We start from the raw sequence: 20,374 nt of genomic DNA on the forward strand, positions 1-20,374 counted from the left end.
TGGGATTAGAACATTAATCTAAAGTAAGTAGTAAAGTTGATGACAGCAGGTTAAGCAGAACAGTATTACAGAAAAGATTCGGAGTTGGATAATGTGAAATCCATGTAAAACCTCATGTGAAGAATTGCTGTATGGTTCATAAAATTGCCATGGCGAGTTTTCATTGTCTGACACTGTGGGAGAATCAGTCTACTCTATACCCCAGAATTTTCAATATTTGAAATCTTGAGTCTACAGAGTATGCTCAATGGGTCAGAATGTGAGGCCTTTGTCCCCGGTGCACAGAAGTGGTCTACGTGGACAGATGTGAAATGTGCAATTGGAGGGATGCTGGATAGTGTGAGTTCTCAAGTTGCTTTACCTCCTAACCTATTGCTTAATGATAATGAAAATTCACCTTGTTTATGCAGTCAACAAATATTCTAAACATTAAAGACACACACTTCAGAGAAAAGTAACAAAGTGCTTTTTGTGATTTATACCTTACTGTGAATTAATTTCTCAAACATTAAAAAACTTATCAACTAGTTATGGCCAGTTTTTAGAGGAAGCAGGTAGCAGTGAATATGAAGACATCAGGCATGTCATGTGCTAGAAATAAAGAATAAACATGCAAAGGTAAAGACAGATTTCACTTCCTTCCATTTTATGATGGGTCAGCTGGCATTTGCAAATAAGCTCATTTTTCACTTGCCCAGCAGTGATAATGATCCATAAATCATATAGAAACTGAACATAAAATGTGGTCTTTTTTCATGCAGTTTGTCACTATTCTAGTAACAGTAAAATATATATCCAATGGAAGTGGGGTCGATTAGTGTCATTCTTTTCATGCTAGTTTTCAAATAACTGTTTTTTTTTCCAGAGCCATCTGGCTATCCCATCTAGCTGGTAGAAATGACATAGTAAGTATTCTTTGGAATAAGAAGAAGAAGAAAGAAGCCATCCATCCTGCCCATGACCCTATTGCAACATGATAGAAACAACCTACACGACCCTGTCACATTCAATATCCACCTGAACACAGGAATTCAATTAGAAGCCTAAATTCACTTTTCCAAGGAAGCTGAACCGAAAAATGGCAATCATCTGGTGATTCTGATCAGTTTGGGTATACAAGATAACAATTTGTGATGAACTGGCACATCTCCATTGGACTGTGTATTCATCGGAATTTCCAGTGCTTAGAAGACTAGGACAATCCTTGTGGCTAAGGCAAAAAATTAATAAAAAAGACATATTGTGGTGGCAGTAGCAGAAAGAGAATCAGCCTAGCCAATTCTTAACTCTGAAATTCATCCCCGAGTTACTTCTCAGCCTCAATTTAAGCATCCATATAAAAGGAGGGCTTTGGATCATACAATAGGGATATTTCGAGATTCTGTGGTTTCAGTAGTTTGTACATTAGAACTCTTAACTTTGAGATGATTGAGTTCATCTTGAAGATTTAAAATACAGTAAAAAAATGAAAACAAATCTTTATGAGCATTTACTATGTTCAAAGTGCATTCTTGTAACTTTACAGAAACTGTGTGAAATAGAAGCTATTATTATCTTCATAATAATAGTCCAGAGATGTTCAGAGAGATTAAGAAACTTGCCCCAAACCATAAAGTTAGTAAGTTGGGAAACGGGGATTTGAACTCAAGTATGTGGTATGTCTCCAAAGCCTGAACTCTTAACCATTAACTTAAATGCACACAAAAAAACAAAATAGAAACCTTTTCAAGTTTAATTTTTGTTAATCATTAAAATATAGTTATTTTGATTGACTAATAGATGGAGTGAGATTTTTAAAAATTCTCTTAGCTCCTTTGGTAGTGGTTTCATTGTTTTTTTTTTTTGTTTTTTGTAAACTTTAATAGGTTTTCTTAGGTTGACAACCCATTCTCTATATTCCCGAACATCTCCTGACTTGTTCCTTCAGTAGAGATACCCTTTTCTAGCCAGCATTGGCAAAAGTAGCAATAGCATGCACCGGCTTGTTTGACAGGCCCTGGGTGAGCCTTTGTTGCATGAAGTAGGAGGTCTGTTATTGTCTTGGTAGCATGTGCCTTCATTATAAGTTTGCCTCTTTGAAAGAATATTCAAAGACCAGCACGAAAGAGAACATTTCCAGGATCCAAGAGAGTGTATGTAGAAACAGTGGCAAGTTAGAAAATCAACTTAGATATCAGATAGTTAGCAGCCACAAAATATGTTCTGAGGAAAAATTCATAGCAATGTGTAACAGCTGAGAAAAAGAGGGAAGATGCAGGAAGGTAGATATCGTCAGAACTTACTAGACTAAGGATTTATTGCATATTTTTTACTAATTAAATGTTGGGGATGTCAGAGCTGGTTGAAAATAACTGAAAGTCTGGTTAAATAAGGCTTTTTCACCATAGCTTACCTAAAGAAATTTAGGTGCAAAATCTAGGTGATTATTATTATTTTCTAAAATAATAAAGCTAGATAGGAGAATTCTTAAATGTGGAAACTTTGTGTCTGCAATGTACACTAAACATTAGTGTCTGGTCCATATATTTGATAATGGAAAAACCCTGCTTTAGCTATGCCAAGCCATGAGGTTACCTAAGGCAAGAATGTGGGTGTGTGTGTGTTTCATCTGAGTTATGTCCATATAAATCTTATTATCAGTAGAAGTCAGTTGGACATGAGAAGACATGACTGAAGTTAATCTCATATTTTGTGTTTAAATACTCATTTTTCACTTAGTAAAAGTGTCTCCTTGCAGGATTGAAAATCACGTCATTATGTCATTTGAATAAATACAGGATTACCTGATTCTTCACTGCTTTATAATCAGGAAAGTTCCTTCCAATCCTTCTTTTGATTATGAAAGAACATAAATACTTCTTCTGCCTTCTGGGAAAATGAGGACATACATATTGTTTCAATATCAGTGTTTTGCTTATATTATCATCATTTGATTCTCTGTGTTATCACATAAAATTCACTGTTTGCTAACTTAGTAATGATGAATTCTGCACACAGAAAACATCAGAGATGTTCTGAGGCGTAAAATTGAAAATATAGTGGTACCATGTTCTTTAGGAAAATCAAAGTAGAAATGAAACTGACTTCAAGGAGTAAAAAATTTGTAGTTGTTAAAACATGTTCTTTTCCACAAATCATGGAAACACTGAGCTGGAAGGACCTGTTTAAGGTAATCATTTCATATCTGGATACATTTCATACAACCTCTTCTAAATAGTGTTTTATCAAAGTAATTCTTAGGGAGTTTACTGAGAAAGAGATTCCAGGTAGTTTTTTTCAGTACTTACATCAGTTATAATTGTATAAAATTGCATTTTAATTTTGTATTAAAATACAAAAATTGTAATTTAAATTCAGCTAAATACTTGTTTCTGCAATTTAGGCTTTTGGCTCATTCTTATTAGTTATTGGTTGTGGAAGAGACCTGGTCACTGACCCCTGAAAGGAAAACCTCCGCATGTACTTCAAAATAGCAGCAAATCATGTATTAGCATTCTCTCTCTTTCTCTCTCTCTCTCTCTGTCACTCTCTCTCTCTCCCTCCCACACACACATATGCCTACATTATACTACTTCTTTAATCTGTAAAATTACATCTAGATTTCTAATTCTTTTTATAATTTTCACTTTCTTTGTATTCTTTTTAATTTTTAATGTTCTACTCAAGTCTTAGACTGGAAGTGAACAGATTATTCTGAGAGTAATAGTTATTATTTCCGGACAACTATTGATCAACTTTCACATTTGTGCCACTTATTGTGCAACCTTGAGAAGGTTACTTTGCTTCTCTGAGTCTCTGTTTCCATGCCTGTAATCTAAGGATTACTCTAGAATTGAATTAGAGTATGTAGCTCTCTTGACCACTTGGTAACCTTCACTAATGTCTCTTTTCTTCTTGCTCTGATAACCGTATCCATTTGTACTTGTTCTTCAGACCTTATCCTCTTGAGTTTTAATTATATCTCTATTGTGTCTACATTTTTTTGTTTTGTATTTGTAAAAATGAGTCAAACTGTAGAAGAAAAAGGAAGTAAAGACACCAATCAGACAACAGCCTGATGTCTTTGGCCACGGAGGTAATCTCAGCACACTCTGGACAGCAAAGCAAGAGGAGTCTCAGCGTTCATCATGGAAAACGTCTGTGGTTTCTGGCTTCTGGAATTTAAATGATTTTTTATCTTCTTGTCTTATCAATCATCCCCTTTACATAAAACCATCTAAGACTATGTTATTGAACGCTGTTAAACCGTATAATCTCTAATTCAGTATTCCTCTTTGTAGACCCAGAAGAAGATACGAGACAACATGGAAATGCAAGAACAAGAAGAATTCTTAACTTTTAATTGTTTCTAAATTGTTAGTTGCATTGAAACTAGTCAGTCGAACGTGTTCCATTCACACTCTTACCTCATGTATGAAGGTCCTCAAGTTAAATTAACCGATTTTGTCACTTTTGTTCCTTGAACTTTCTATGAATAGAAGCAGCTAGTCATATTTTTGGATTTTATCTACATGACTTTCATTTTCCTGGAATTGATTTGAAACATTTGAGTTAAGCCAACTACCATTCTTTACTCAATATTTGCTTTAATCCATTTTTTTTCCCCTTTACTCCATGTCCAAACCTCATTATCCATATTTAAGGAGGAAGGTCAGCCAGAAGAAAGTTCTGAAGCATTGGAGGGACTTATTCTGTGGCATCTTTTAAAAGGAGGCATATGGACTTTAGCATTTACGGAAAAACAGTTCCACTTCTGGGGCTGATGGCTTTCACCAGTGACATGGCACATGTTTTTCATCAGGCTAGATTGTGAACATTACTTTCTCTTTACTCCAACTTTTCTCTCCAAGTCATCTTAGAATGTCACAACTTTTGAATGTCACAACAATGATCTCTCAGTTACCCGAGAGACAATTGCAACTTACAAAATAAACAGCAAATGACTTAAAGCATCCAGTTAGTGAAGTCCCTCTGCCCTGACCTCATCCAGCACTTTCTCCTGCACTATGTCCACCTGGAGTCATCCTGAATCTCAAGATCCTTCCTTCCTGCCTGGAAGATGCAGAAAAGGAATCAGCTAGAAAAAATAGCTAAAATACTGATAAAAATACATATGTGAGTCATTTCATATCAGGGGTCCCCAACCCTTCCCCCACCCCCACCCCCAACAGTACCTGGCTGTGGCCTGTTAGGAACCAGGCCGTAGCAGGATGTGAGCTGTGGGCAAGTGAGCAATCCAGCTTGAGCTCTGCCTCCTGTCTGATCAGCAGTGGCATTAGATTCTCACAGGAGCGTGAACCCTATTGTGAACTGCGCGTATGCAGGATCTAGGTTGCCTGCTTCTTATGATAATACCTGATGATCTGAGGTGGAATAGTTTCATCCTGAAACCATCCCTGCCGCCGTCTGTGGAAAAATCGTCTTCCACAAAAGTGGTTCCTGGTGCTAGAAGGGTTGGGGACTGCTGTTTTATAATCATATTTCTTAATAACTATTAATATAGAGAGTAGTTCATTTTTTACTTATAAATTTATTGCTGGTTTTATTATAACAACGTTACACTGTTTATGGTTTAATACATATGGTTCAAAATGTATAATACATCAAGTAGTAAAGTTTTAAAATTTTCTGCTTAAAACAAGTTTTGTATAAAAAATGCAGATACATTTTACATGGCAAATCAATTTTTAAGTCATCCTAAAGGCTGATTTTTTTTGAAATTTAAAAACATTTAATTTCAATTTCTCTCATATAAGCTTTATTACTATAGCATGATTTCCTCTGCAGTTTCGCAAGGCAGCAAAATTCCCATTTCATGGTAAATTGGGTTTTAAGAGGCAAGGTTAAAATGCTTGGAGGATCCTGAATACACCTTTGAACTTCCAATAGGGGTTACGGTTGTTAATTTAACCCTCATGCATAAGCAGAGGCACAAGTTAGCTGCATGTGCTCTAGACCCCAGAGCGAGCCACCACTGAGAAGCAAAGAGCAGCAGCAGGAAGAGCAATGAAACCTCCTCAGGACTTACCGGGCTGCTGCACAGGATCTAGCTTCTCTCCCGTAAGACGGGCGCATTGAAAGCCTTGTTGCAGCAGCACCGCCGTCTGTGGAAGCACAGGCTGCCTCACTTCTCCAGCTGCTCTAGCACCTGCCTTCCCGGTAGTCAGGGTGCCAGGGAGAGGGAGGAGGACCAGGGTGGGGAATATTGAGGGGACCTCTTTCTTTCAGGACCACACCCTTCTAGGTGAAAGCACAAACACTTGATTACTTTGCATTCCACCTGCAAAAACAAATGTAGGTTTTGAATATGGCAAAAAAAAGAAGAAAGGAAAATATAAAACTCTGTATTTTATATACAATAAGGAATAATGGAGGTTGATAATGATCTTGTGATCAGCTAAAACAATATCAGTAAGCACGTGAGGTAGGGTGCTCTCTATGGGCAAAAGGGCGAATATCTTGAATGACCAGAAATGACTCGAAGAGCTGCATTACTATCATGGTAGCATGCATGAAGTAATACCTCTAAACCTTTGCTAAGCTAACATTATTACTCTCAAGCTTTATTACCCTCAAGCCTTAAATGGCTGTAGCTGTTTAATTTAAAAGCAAGGCTTAAAAAAATAGAGGTTACTCATAAGTGCCTTTCCATATCCGTTTTTGACTTGAAAGTTATTTCACCAACTACTTTTCTGAAATGCTGCTTATAATGCATATTCACAGATTGCCCCATGTGTTATTCTAGTCATTGGCCCTTTTTTCTTATAAAAAAGGCCATGTTTTGTATTCCTACAAAATCTGCAGACATTGTTAACATAATACACGTCATTATACATCATATGTATGCTACATCTATTCACTGACATTTAAAAAATAAGGAGCTATTTTCAAAGACTAACACAGGATCTGTTACTGAGATGTGTGTAGGAAGGAACTCAATGTAAAATATTTTCTTTGCATAGATCCTTTCAAAGTGATTAAAACACGCAAAATATTATTTATACTAAACTTTCTTAAATGTTCTATGATATTTCTATTTCAAAATTCTCTTATTGTGAGAATATGTGAAATATAGATGTAGCAAATTTAATGCATAAGCTTATACCCCTTAGCTTGAGGAAAAGACCCAGGTATGGCCTCCCAGCACCAAAAAGATGGAAGAAACTCTACTGCAACTATTTCCCTTTCTCCAAGCAGCTCAAAATGCTTTAGCAAATACCTTGTGATTCTTACATCATTATCAATGATATAAGAAAAGGCAACGGAGATAAGAACCAGCGCTCCTGCTTAATCCACTAAACCACATTGCATTTTAAAATGATAAACACCTTTCTTTGGCAGTGGAAAAATAGAAGCTTAAGAATGTTTAGGAAAATTTCCTGGCAAATATGATCTTAAGGGTTTTGAAAAACTTTAAGATTTACTACAATTTGAATAGAACTTGAGAATTAGGAGTGACAACATATCGCTTTTGGGGTATGAACCCAAACATTTAATTTATAATTGTGATCAGTTTATAAGAGAAGCTAGCAAGTGCCAAATTATTAGCCCAATACAGTGAGCTTTTGCTATGCTATTTTGAATAATTTAGTCCAAATATCCAGATTTGGTTAGTGTGCTATTCCAGCTCATTCTAGTCATATTAGACGGGAGCAAGGATCCTCTGTACAGAGCATAGTGTGTGACTCTCGTAGCTGCGTTGGGCCAGCTAGGTTGCCAGGAACACTGGAAATGGGACAGATCACCCTTTCTGTCACTATCACATTTTGTGTGAGAAGTGGATCAAAGCCTGCAGTGGAAGGTTGCACAAGGGAACCAGAAGCCGAGTAAGTCTCCGTTACCAAATAGTTACCATGCTGCAGAGGGTCAGGGATGGAAACAGCTGGCTGGACAGACCCAGAGGCGGACAAAGCAGAAGCTCCTTGACCTCCTGACAAAGTCTGGCACTTAATAAATCCTGACTGCTGGACTTCTGTGGAACGGCCACAGGATTCAATCCCATAACCACTGTCTTTAGAGGGTGGCTGAACTTGTTTGCTTTCACCATCAACACCGAGGCTTATCTCTGCAAGTTTTTTAAATTTCGGGCCAAGTGAGTCCAAGAAGCTGTCATCCAGGTCATCAGCAATAAAACTGCAACAACCCACGGAGCCCACAGGAGAACCAGTAGCATCTGCGCCTTCATTATCATAGATCAACAAGCAGTCATTTGCTTCCTGGCCATCGTCTTCCTCCGCACAGGCAAACGCTTTCTAAGACAGAGAAAAAGTGGGAAAAAAATGAATTTTAAGAAAGAGTCAATTGAACAATATAATACTGTTTGTAGAACTCATTTGGATTATGAATACCCAAATTAGGTAATCTATATAAGTAAAGGACACTGTCTATTAACAATTTTGTTCAAAAAATTATCTGGTGTTTGGACAAAAGTATGGTTGACATTCCCTCAAAATTGGGCTAGAACCTTTGTCTAGATTCTACAAACCTTGTGGGAGCCTGACCTGTGGCTGTAACACACATCCCACCTAGAAATATCCCAAGAATCCTCATCTCAAACAATCCCTCCCTTTCTCCCCTTCCCCTCAGTCTTTCTTCAAACACAATATCACTCTTTGCTTGGATACTAGGTCAAACCTTGGCACTTACCAGTATCAATACCAAAACTCAATGTGAGATCCATTCTAACCATGCCTGTCTACCCACTAATCTTTGGTTATCAAATGAGTGGCAAGCATCCTACTTTTCAAAGTCTTGTCTGTTTTGTACCCATGTTCCTTTTCTGTTCTATGCTTCCTGACATGTCATTCCTCCCATCACTGATCTTCCATCCTGTTCTTTTTGCCTCCCCCTTTTTGGGGGTCATTAATTCAGTGGTTCTTCAACTTTTTTAGACCAAGACTCTTTTGATAATGTGAATACTATACCACTCTCTCAGGAAAATATACACACGGGTATTTGGATATCCTTTATGATATAGGAAATACAAAGTGAACTGATTTGTATTCCTAAAGAAGATGCTGGAAATTCTCATATAAAAGAGATTTGCCCTCAGTTGTTTGTTCAGTTGGAGGAATGAGATGCTACTTGCTATATGCTTTCATGTTGTGGTTATCTACTCATTCTTCTTTTATTATTAATTTGTTTATTTTAGAGACGAAGTCTCACTCTGTTACCCAGGCTGGAGTGTAGTGGTGTCATCATAGCTCACTGCAGCCTCTACCTCCTGGGGGCAAGCAATCCTCCCACCTCAGCCTCCCGAGTAGCTGGGACTGCAGGCATGTACCACTATGCTTGGCTCCCATTCTTCTTTTCACCAGTGATCCAATTTTGACAGCTACCTTAGGTTATCTGTATTATTTTGGCAAAAAAACTAACAAACCACTTTTTTCTTACATTTTAACAAGCTGTAAATAAAAAGAACCACAAAACTGAAGTATATAATCAAATAAAAAGATCTCTAATGTAAATAAGATAACCAAGAAACAAAGTTTTTCACCAAATTACCTGAGAAAAGTAGGAGTCCAGAAAATTCATGCTTATTGCCCCATCAGTATAGTCCTTATTGGTTCCTCCAGTGGAATGCCTTGTTCTCATGGTTCCAGACTGCCCTGAGGAACAGATGCCAACTCCAGTGACTGCTCCGAATCCTGAAGCAGCCGCTGACACTGTCCCTGTTGCAAAGCCTGCAGCACCTCCGGATTCAGTGGCTGCCCCAAGCTTAGTGGTCATTTCCATTCCCGAAGTGCCTTCCACCGCTGTCCCTCTGGCATACGTACTTGTACAAACTTCTAAAAACAAGGGAGAACATTCTGTAATATCTTATGCTGTTATTTGTTGCATTTTTATAGAACGGGTCTTGGGTGTCTATAAGCAGTCACCACGTAAAGCAAGTAAGTGGGAGAAAATACAATTATGTGACTAGAGATGATAACATCCCACAGTGTGTTAAGTGAGAGTCATAAAGGGGGGCATATAAGTGGGTGAAAAAGCTCTACAAATATACTAATTTTAAAAATGTACAAAGAAATAAGATTTTCAGTGACAACAGCCAGAAATAGAAAAGACAGGCTATTTAGTACCCAGCTATGGGAAGCTTCTAATGCAATGCTTGTATGTTTTAATGAAAAAACATTATAATTCAGCAGTCATATGAGCTCAGTATGGAAACCAAAGAGGAAACATACATAATGTAATCATGCAAGTTAGCATGTCTTGGTACCTAAAGAGAATTTAACAAATCACGACTATTCAGCCTGTTACCTTTACATTATGCTTTCATGGAAAGTTATTTTTTCTAGATAATTCTTTATATAGCTCTTGCTATGTAATTCTAATGGGAAAAGCAGGTGAGGATTGGAGCATCTGATAAAGGAAGACAGTTACATATTTGGGGAAATCTCATGTGGATTGTTCAGGATGGACACTTGAAAACAATCTAAGTATGGAATTAAGCAAAACTTTAATAGTAGGCATTATTATTGTTCTTTTAGTTCACTGAGTAGTTGTGGCACTCAGATAATATTAATGAAATAGCCACTTGATAAAACCAAAGAAATAAACAAATTCACCTGTATGACCTGTATGACAACATAAGTGACCATGTCCTATTATGACTGAATGAAGGAATTAGTGATTGAACTGAAATCAGGATACTGTTAGTTCTGGGGAAGGAAAAAGGAGAACAGGATTGAGGATGTGCACATGAGACTTTAACTGAAAATGTGGCCAATGTTTGGAATAGACAAAGTTGGGTGGTAGATACATAGATGTTTGTTATATTTTCCCTTACATTTGTCTATATGTGTGAAGTCTTTCCTAATTAAAAAACTAGTAATTGATTGAGAACTATACTTCACTAAAGTTTGGAAAAAGTATAACAAATCTTTAGATATTGAAAATGGTGGCATCAATGGATAAATTAATTTATTGAAGCCAGACATGTCAGGGAATTGACTAATATAAGAATATTAAAACAGCTTTTCTCCATTTCAGTGGTAACAGCTCCTGACATGTGCACACAGATGAAATTATTAAGAAGATAATTTTAATTTTAACCACTTCTTATTTTTGAATATCTCTCACTTAACTCACCATTGCTTTCAAATATTTTATGTCCACTTACCAGAACTTTCCATGAAATCGGCTCCATTGGCTGTTATAGGAGGCACACAAATATTTGTGATTTCCTGCAAACCATGTGAAAAATAAATTAATTTAAAAGTGCACTAGATTTCAGAACAATATAGTGACATGTGGCCCCTTGTAAATTTGCAAATGATAACATTACAAGAAGTGCAAATTCTTGCAGGGATAACCATTTTTATGATTTTGACATCTGAAGAGCTAAAATCCTAAAAGCCTCCATCTATTCAGCACTGACTCTCAAACTGAAGGTCAAGTAATCTCTTATTTTTATGTCCCTTTGCCTCTTTTCCTATCTCAATGTAAATCAAACATTTTTTCTATTTAATTGAAATAAATAATTTATGAACTAGATGTTTACCTTGTCTTCAGGATGGGCTCCTTCAATTCCCCACTGATGAATTGTTCCTTCTGAGCCATCAGGAACTGGGATAAAACCACCTGTCACTCCCCCAGTAGAACCTGCCCCACAGTCACAGGTCAACAGCAGAAGGGGGGCCACTAATGAAAAACAAAACAAAACATCAGAACACTTGACTATTTTAGGAACTATTTAATGTGACAATTGTCAGAAATGTTACAAAGAAAATACAGTATCTTAAATACTTGTAGAAAATTCCTAATGAAAGCCAAAATTAGTTTCTACAAATGATTGGTACAGTAAGCACACTAAAATTTCATGTGATTATGAAATTGAAGGAGACAGATCAGATCATTTCTTGTTTTTTTTTTTTTTTTTGGTATGTTGTCTTAAGATAGGCACTGATGTATGGTGAAAGTGGCTGTTTGGCTCCTCAATCCTTTTCTTTTATATATTTTTATGATTATTGCATTTATTTGCACATTTGGGGCTATGTATATTGTGTCAGGTGAATACACAGATAAATATATGACCAGAATGGTCCAGATTTTAGGTGGGCACAATGGTGTTTTGGCAATCTAGTCTCTAATTATCTCTTAGCAAACAGTAATTAACCAGAAAACTCCCTCAGTAACTAGAGTGATAACCTAATAAATGGCTATCAATGCATTCTTAATTGTGATTTAAGAATTTCTTAGTTGTGGCTTGAGCTTGGCGGGCTCTTCGGGCAGTGTAAATATCTTTCTGTGCACATCCTTGGCAATAAAGATTAACGTCATTCTCATGTTGACTGACCAAAAGTGAAATACTTTTTCTTGAAAGCAGGTGTTTCCTACACTTTGTTGTCAGTGGCCCCACTGCCACCTCTGCTCTGCCAAGGCCACCTGAATCCTAATGTTTCAGCTGTCTTCACTTAGAGGCAGCTTAGTGAGGGGTTTAAGCACGTAGCCTCTGGAGTCAGATTCTAGGGTTTAAATTTTGGCTGTACCACTTAACAGCTATGTAATGTTGGGCATGTGATATCATCTTTCTTTGCTCAGTTAACTCATCCATAAAATGGGGCAATAAATAGTATCTACATCATAGGTTGTTGTGAGGATTGAATTAATATAGGTAAAGGCCCCACTTGTTAATACTATTGCATTAGGGTTTAAATTTCAACATATGAATTTTTTTGGGGGGACACACACGTTCAGACTATAGCAATTCATCTCCCAGTCCTCTCCAGGGGCCACTGTAATGCACTGCACGCTTTTCCTTTCTTTTCCAGTCTCATGTCACAGCTCTGAATTTGACCTGCATCATCTCTTTTGAACTCTTACAATGACCTCTTAAGTGTTCTTTCCTTTCTAATTTACCATACACACTGTTGCCAGGGTTGTCTTTCTAAAATACAAATATGATCATGTTAGTCTTTCATTCAAATGCTTTTAGCAGCTCCTCTTTTTCATAGGATAAAGCACAAACACCACAGCATGTGTATGTAGGCTTTTCAAATTAGTCCCAATGCATTCTCCGTTTCTCCTCCACTTTCCACAATTTCCCCATGTTTTAGCCTTCCAAGGCTGTATGATTCCTAAAACAGAAAATATTAAGTGTTTTCTGGCCTTGGCTGATGCTGTCAATTTTTGGAAACGCCTTTTCCATTTTTTATACCGATTATATCCTAATCATTCTTCAAGGCTCAATTGAATTATTCCTCTATTCCATAAAATCTTCTGTAATTACTCCTTTGTAGTAATTTCTATTATAGCTTATCTGTTCAGTTGAGGTGATGGTTATACGTGTAGTTGTCTACACACTTTCTCTACTTTTTGTGGTTTTAAAATTAATAATCATAAAATTAATTTTAACTCTAAAAGTCTATGATTTTTATAATAAATTAAGAACGTGTGAATTTAGCAAGGATTTCTCTTGTTTATACAAGAATTAGTCAGGAAGTTCTTTTAAATAGTGCCCTCTTACAATCAAAATACTATTTGATTTACAAGATTTTGATTCAAATACAACTTTTCAGAAACTTATCTATTGAATAAATTTTACCTTTATTGAAAAAGGATACTTATGCATAGTTTTCTAAATGTGTTTAATAAACTTAGTGAAGGTCTTAAAGGGGATGCGTATTCAGATGGTAATCTATTTTGAGGAAATGCTAGATGAAGCAATAACTTCTCAGAACCTATGCTATCTTAATAGCATATGATGTTAATATTAACATCATTAATAACATATGATGTTAATATTAGCATCATATGCTATTAATTAATATTAGCCTATGATACCCTATTTGTATTTCCCTAAGTTTGACTAGTGTTCTCTTTTTATCTTAGAATCTCATGAGATGAAATGAATATGGAGAAAACATCTTAGAAAGTGTCACACTCATGGATAAAGCCATAATTTTGACCATGAACGTTACTAACAGTGTATAGAAAGTCTTCATGATTCTTGATTAACTCGTGCTGCCTTCTAAATGTCTGACATATATAACTTGTGTTGCTATATTAATATAGACTGTTAGCAAGTGACATGTTACACATTTCAGATTCTTTCTGAAAATGCCATTTCCCCCTAGCTTTACCTATAAAACATCAGAGAATGTTCTTTCCCCATTGCACAGATGAGCAGGGTAGCATGGAGGCCTTTGCAAATGAGGACACCCCATCCAACAGAGAATGAAACATTGGCTACTCACACAGCAGCAGCAGGAGTCCAAGGAGCAGCAGGCCGATGGCGGCAGGCCCCAGCCTCCCTGAGGGCGGCCTGCCGTATCTGGTCCCAGGCCATGTGGTTGGGTAAGAAGTTCCACAGACGCCCCTGTTGTCACACTGACAGACTTCCAGTGTCAAGCTGCCTGGCATCTCACACCGATTGTTCTGACTGTCTGTAAGTACCAGGGAGATGTGGTATACTCCAGGAGCTATCTGTTCCTGGGCTCTGAGGAGGGCCGAGGTAGCTGTAGAGAAAGAATCATGCAAATCAACAGTGGGACGAGGTGTCTTTTCAGTCTGTTTTGTGTTGCTATAACAGAATATCACAGACTGGATAATTCATAAAGAAAATACATTTATTTCTCACAGTTCTGAAAGCTGGGAAGTTCAATATCAAGGTGTCAGAATCTGATAAAGGCCTTTGAACTTCATCATCCCATGGTGGAAGGCAGAAGGACAAGAGAGCAGGAGAGCAAGTGGGGGCTGAACTCACCCTTAAAACAACTCACTCTTACTGTAATGAACCCACTCCCATGGTAACACCATTAATCCATGCATGAGGACAGAGACCTCATGACCTCATTACATCTTACAGGTCTCACCTCTCAACACTGTTGCAGTGGGGATTAAGTTTTCAACACACGAGCTTTGGAAGACCTGTTCCAACCGCAGCAGTGTCTTACGCTCTTACTACTTATTTTCATTAGCAGAGTTAGAGTTGCCACAAACAGTAGGGTTGATAATAGAGAGAGGTTTGAGCAGTGATGAGGGCTATAACGGGTTCAAGTGGGTAAATCTGTCTATACCTGCCTCCTTGTCCTCTCTGCTGCAGGTAGGCCCATTATCCTCCCCCATGAAACTCAGTTCTACTCTGCTTTTCCCACTAAAGAAGATGGGCAGCATCATTTAGAGTCAGGCACTCCTCTTCTGGGGCTTAACCACTCTCTTGTATGTCTGCACCCATCCTTGGACTTGTGTGGCCCTCTGAGTGTATACGTGTTCCTGACTCTGTGTTCTTGTGTTTTACTTATCAAGACTTTCAACTTTAGCTGCTACTACCTCAACTGCTCTTCCCAGTTCTTAGACCATGAGCTGCAGGTCTATGATATGGGATTTCCTTGTGGTGATGGCCTATTGCCTATCTGAGTCCTGAGAATAGACTGTTTTCTATCTCCCATTGCTATGTTGCCTTTTTTTAAGTGGACCCCACAACAGTTCCTGTAAGGTTCAGTATTGCATTTCTTGAATCCTTTCTGATCCCACCATACCCTTTGACATTGTGCCTTGCCCACCTAGTCTAATCACTGTTGCCTTGCCCAGTCACACTTGGGCAGGTGTGTCTTGTGCCACATCCTGGCCCTCTCTGATCTTTTTTTGGCAGCCTCTTCATTGGTCACGTATCCAGTAAACTCATTTGGAGCAAAATGCTACATGCACAGTTTGGAGATAGATCTTTATGCCAGAAGTGTGAGGGCCCAAGGGAAGATGACCATGGAGACCAAGATCCTTTTGGTAACTCTGGCAGTGGCTGCTACTTAGGACTGAAGGACATGCTTTAACAGCATGTACATTCATGAAAGGAAGCAAGGCTGGTTCAGAAAGGAGCTAGGGAAAAGTGAGTTTACTAAGGGTTTGAAGTGATCCCATCATCACTATAAAATCCAGAAAGGACAGAAACTTTTAGGAAGTCTAATGTCTATTTCTATGACACTTCTGGAAAGCACAAACAATGTAAAATAAGTATGATAAAGGTTAGGAAAGAGAAAGAATGAATTAGCTCCTCCCTGTTGGATAAAGGGTTTGCAAATTTCAGTCCACTATGCTCTCAAGGTTCCTGACTAGTGACAGTGTAAGTGGCACTCCCTGTGAGCCTTGAGCAGGCTGACTTCTTCATGCTACATGTCTGCTCATAGACTGCTCCATTAGAACAAGTTTATGTATTTAGTATTTAGAAATCTAAACAGCTCTGTGATAAATAGATATCTGACTTTTTTTTTTGAGATGGAGTTTTCACTCTTGTTGCCCAGACTGGAGTGCAGTGGCACGATCTCAGCTCACTGCAATCTCTGCCTCCTGGGTTCAAGTGATTCTTCTGCCTCAGTCTCCTGAGTAGCTGGGATTACACACATGTGCCACCACACCTAGCTAATTTTTGTATTTTTAGTAGAAATGGAGTTTCACCATGTTGGCCAGGCTGGTCTCGAACTCCTCACCTCAGGTGATCGTCTCACCTTGGCCTCCCAAAGTACTGGGAATACAGGCATGAGCCACCGTGCCCCACCTAGATGCCTGACTCTAATCTTTTTTTTGGGTGCACTATGGAAGTAGAAATAAACAGATTTAAAATGTTAAAATATCAAATGAACCCTAAAAAGGATTCAAAATAAAATATTGAATGGTGCTAACAGCATATCATTCCTTTTCTCTTCTGAAAAGAGAAATAATTCACAAGGCTACAACCACATCTTCATTGCAAAGAATTTTTCAAGTTACTTTTGGAAGGACCTGCTCTTAAATGATCTTCCTTATCCTTCTGGAAATATAAAGGAGCAGTTTGCATTTGTAGAAGCAACTTTACTGTTACTCACCATTGAGGGTTGTGATACTCCATATAGCAGGCAACTTCACAGGTTGATCTTCCAGTGCAAATGTATAGGGGCCAGTGTATCTATTATTCAGTGTTCTAGTGGTGACAACCACGGAAGGTGAAGAACTGCAAATCGCATCTTTATCGAGGACAGCTGTTGGACAATTGTCACTGAAACCGGGTACTCTAACATATACCGTGCCTGTAGAAGTTCTACCTGTGTATTCTGTAAGAACAACGTTTTAGAGTTAAAGAAATGTATGGAACAAAGTTGTACAAAAAAGGAGAATCTTTACATTTCTCTTTTCTGCAGCCAACTTAGTGTGTCTTCTCGTGAAATACTATATTATCCTCAGAAGTAAAAAAAGTCATCCTATTTCTGCATCTTGTAAAAAGCAAATTGAAATTTACCAAACAGGCTGATGTCTCCAATTATAATTAATTGAAAAATAATATAAGATACTTGAACCCAAGACCGGTAAGATGATGAATTCACCAATTTCAAATGAAATCAGCACAAAAATAATAACTTTCTTAAATGTGTTGATTTCACTTGTAATCAATGTGTGAAAGGTTTTTGCTTCTAAAGCACACATTTTTTATTTGGAATAAAAAATTATGTATTTTTAATACTGAAGATATAAAAGTTTATTAAATAAAAATTTTAAATGCTGAAAATAAAATATAATGAAGTAAAAATCTCTCTGTGGGGGCATTATAAGTCATTTCTGTTGTTACCCTTACTACTTTTTTTCCTGTTTTCCCAAATGGAAATATTTTTGATATTTATTTTTTTTGGGGGGGTTATATTTTTTATTACCTTCAACATAAATTAATTTTATACTTGGGGAAACACATACACTCAATGAATATTATTTTAAAACATTCTAGAAGAGGAAATTGCATTGTTCAATGATAAAAGTACATGAGGTCTCTATAGGTACCTCACTAAAGCACCTCACATTCAAGTTGAGCTTCCCTGATTTTTTTTGGTCTATGAATCCTCACCCATCCCCTCACACCCAGGGATTTCTGTTGGTCAAAAAATTTCTGCTTCGGCCGGGCGCGGTGGCTCAAGCCTGTAATCCCAGCACTTTGGGAGGCCGAGACGGCGGATCACGAGGTCAGGAGATCGAGACCATCCTGGCTAACACAGTGAAACCCCGTCTCTACTAAAAAATACAAGAAACTAGCCGGGCGAGGTGGCGGGCGCCTGTAGTCCCAGCTACTCGGGAGGCTGAGGCAGGCGAATGGCGTAGACCCGGGAGGCGGAGCTTGCAGTGAGCTGAGATCCGGCCACTGCACTCCAGCCTGGGTGACAGAGCGAGACTCCGTCTCCAAAAAAAAAAAAAAAAAAAAAAAAAAAAAAAAATTTCTGCTTCAACCACTGCAAACCATAGGGACCTAACACAGAATTTGCTGGTTCAAACTCCACTGAGAAGTTGGAACTCTTAGTTTTCTCTCCTGGATTCAGTTGCCTCAGACTTGAGGCCCAATGCTCCTAAGATAATTCTCTCTCTAGTGATAAAGATAATTCTCTCTCTCTAGTGGTAAAGATAATATGTTGAATAATCATAATCATCTATGCATAGAGAAACATCAATTACAATAACATTTCTCTAAAATGATTCAAATATTTTTCTTACCGTCTATGGCCAGAACCTCAGCTGTGATTGTTTGGTTAACTATGAAAGTGGAATCTCGGTCCATATTTTTGACAAATTTGATTTCAGCAGTTTTTGAATCAATCATTAGGTAACCACCATTGTTACGTCCCATGACATACCTGTTTCATAATATTAAAAAAAAAGTTTTCTTTCAAATGTGGAATGTTACATATTTAATGAAAATGACTCATTTTATATTTAGTATATTCATATTTAATATATGTTGACATGGAAATATGCTTTTATAAAAAGCAACAGAAAATTAACATAGCATGGATGAGCCACATTTCATAATTCTTTTTTTTGAGACAGAGTTTTGCTCTTGTTGCCCCGGCTGGAGTGCAATGGTGTGATCTCAGCTCACCACAACCTCTGCCTCCTGGGTTCAAACGATTCCCTGCCTCAGCCTCCTGAGTAGCTGGGATTACAGGCGTGCACCACCATGCACAGCTAATTTTGTATTTTTAGTAGAGGTGGGGTTTCTTCATGTTGGTCAGGCAGGTCTCGAACTCCTGACCTCAGGTGATCCGTCCACCTCGGCCTCCCAAAGTGCTGGGATTACAGGTGTGAGCCACTGTGCCAGGCCCATATTTTGTAATTCTTAAGCATATATTAGCTGAGTTTTCCAACTCTGCTGTGCACAATAAAATAAAATACCTGTGTCCTTGCTCCACATAATATAGCAATTATTTTGCATGGTGCCGTTATATTTTAGGCATATATGTCTTTGTATGTGCTGTTTTATATGATTAAAACATGTTCTTATGGTGCACTTCTACTCCTTTGTAAGACTCAACTGTAAGTTTCCATGAGACATGTTCCCAATTTCTGTTGATAGGCTAAGGCATTTTTCTCTTGGTTTCCACTGTAACTTATGCTTACGTTATCTTTGCTTCCAGTACAGTTAGATGATTTAGCTAAATGTTACTTCTTGAGTTACTCAGTTTCTTGTTTTTATCAATGTCATATCTCTATTCTTCGTACATAATAGTTTATGTGTTATGTTGTGATAGCTTATAGATTAAAACCTCATCAAGAAATAAGATATAAATAAAAATAGTCTTACCTGACATTTGAGGCAGCTTTGCCAGTGTCCTCATCGATGGCTTGATATGTTCCCAGGATATAATCCACCAATTTTTTGCTACTTATGCCTTTTTGCACAGTAAATGTCTTGGAAGCAGGACGGAATGCTATTCCTTCTCTTACATTTATTACCTGAATTGTGACTGGGGTTGACTGAACTCGGTATCGGGAGATTACTGATTGGTGAAATTCAGCTTTGTTTTTGACAGCAATACTAAGTTTCACACTTTGTAGTTGTTCATAATCTAGAGCCTGGAGAAAAAATAGAATTAGAAGGCAGTTTCACAAAAATATACTCCCGCAAACCCAGTAGATGATGACAGCACACTATGCAAGATGCTGTGAATGAATTCTTTTGTTTTTAAATAGCAAAACAGCCTCAGAAATTATTGTAATGTTGAGATAGAGAAAGCTTTAGGATTCTTAACTCATGAGACCTCAGTTTGATACTGATTATTACAAAGCGGGGTACGTCTTTCAGACTAGCGAGACACCATCATAGTCTCTTTAGGCTATGAGGTGCAGTGGAAAGAACCCCAAGTTTGCTATGGTAACATGATTTGAATCCTGGTTCTGCTGCTTAATAGCTGTGTGACTCAGAGAACAATGTTTGGTTTCTCTGATCCGTACCTCTCCACTTCTGAAAAAAAAGCCTTACCTCATCAGGGTGTAGTGAGGACTGAACAAATCAAGCCCCCTAATACATTCTTATTACTGGCAGTTATGGTCATTTGCAGAATCTTCATTGGATTTATGTGCAATGGTGTCTTTCCTGACTTTAAAAATTCCTAGGTGGGAAAGGCAAACTATTTTCATAGTC

General features: G+C 37.7%; 2 protein-coding genes across 21 annotated transcripts in view; both read right to left on the minus strand.

Moving 5' to 3' along the window:
• The window catches only part of TTR (transthyretin), a 1,143,467-nt gene that overhangs the window by 114,396 nt on the left and 1,008,697 nt on the right, over window positions 1–20,374 (minus strand). The window lies entirely within an intron of this gene.
• DSG3 (desmoglein 3) overlaps window positions 5,517–20,374 on the minus strand; it is a 30,937-nt gene continuing 16,079 nt past the window's right edge. Inside the window, exons 9-16 of the mRNA XM_050768309.1 lie at window positions 19,535–19,806; window positions 18,448–18,587; window positions 16,803–17,027; window positions 14,199–14,459; window positions 11,504–11,643; window positions 11,123–11,186; window positions 9,505–9,788; window positions 5,517–8,252 (exon numbers count right to left, since the gene is read on the minus strand). Of these exons, the coding sequence (XP_050624266.1) occupies window positions 7,638–8,252; window positions 9,505–9,788; window positions 11,123–11,186; window positions 11,504–11,643; window positions 14,199–14,459; window positions 16,803–17,027; window positions 18,448–18,587; window positions 19,535–19,806 (2,001 nt within the window). The 3' untranslated portion in view covers window positions 5,517–7,637. The remainder of the gene's footprint in view (window positions 8,253–9,504; window positions 9,789–11,122; window positions 11,187–11,503; window positions 11,644–14,198; window positions 14,460–16,802; window positions 17,028–18,447; window positions 18,588–19,534; window positions 19,807–20,374) is intronic.

The sequence above is a fragment of the Macaca thibetana genome, chromosome 18, assembly GCF_024542745.1.
Source record: "Macaca thibetana thibetana isolate TM-01 chromosome 18, ASM2454274v1, whole genome shotgun sequence".
Taxonomy (NCBI): domain Eukaryota; kingdom Metazoa; phylum Chordata; class Mammalia; order Primates; family Cercopithecidae; genus Macaca; species Macaca thibetana.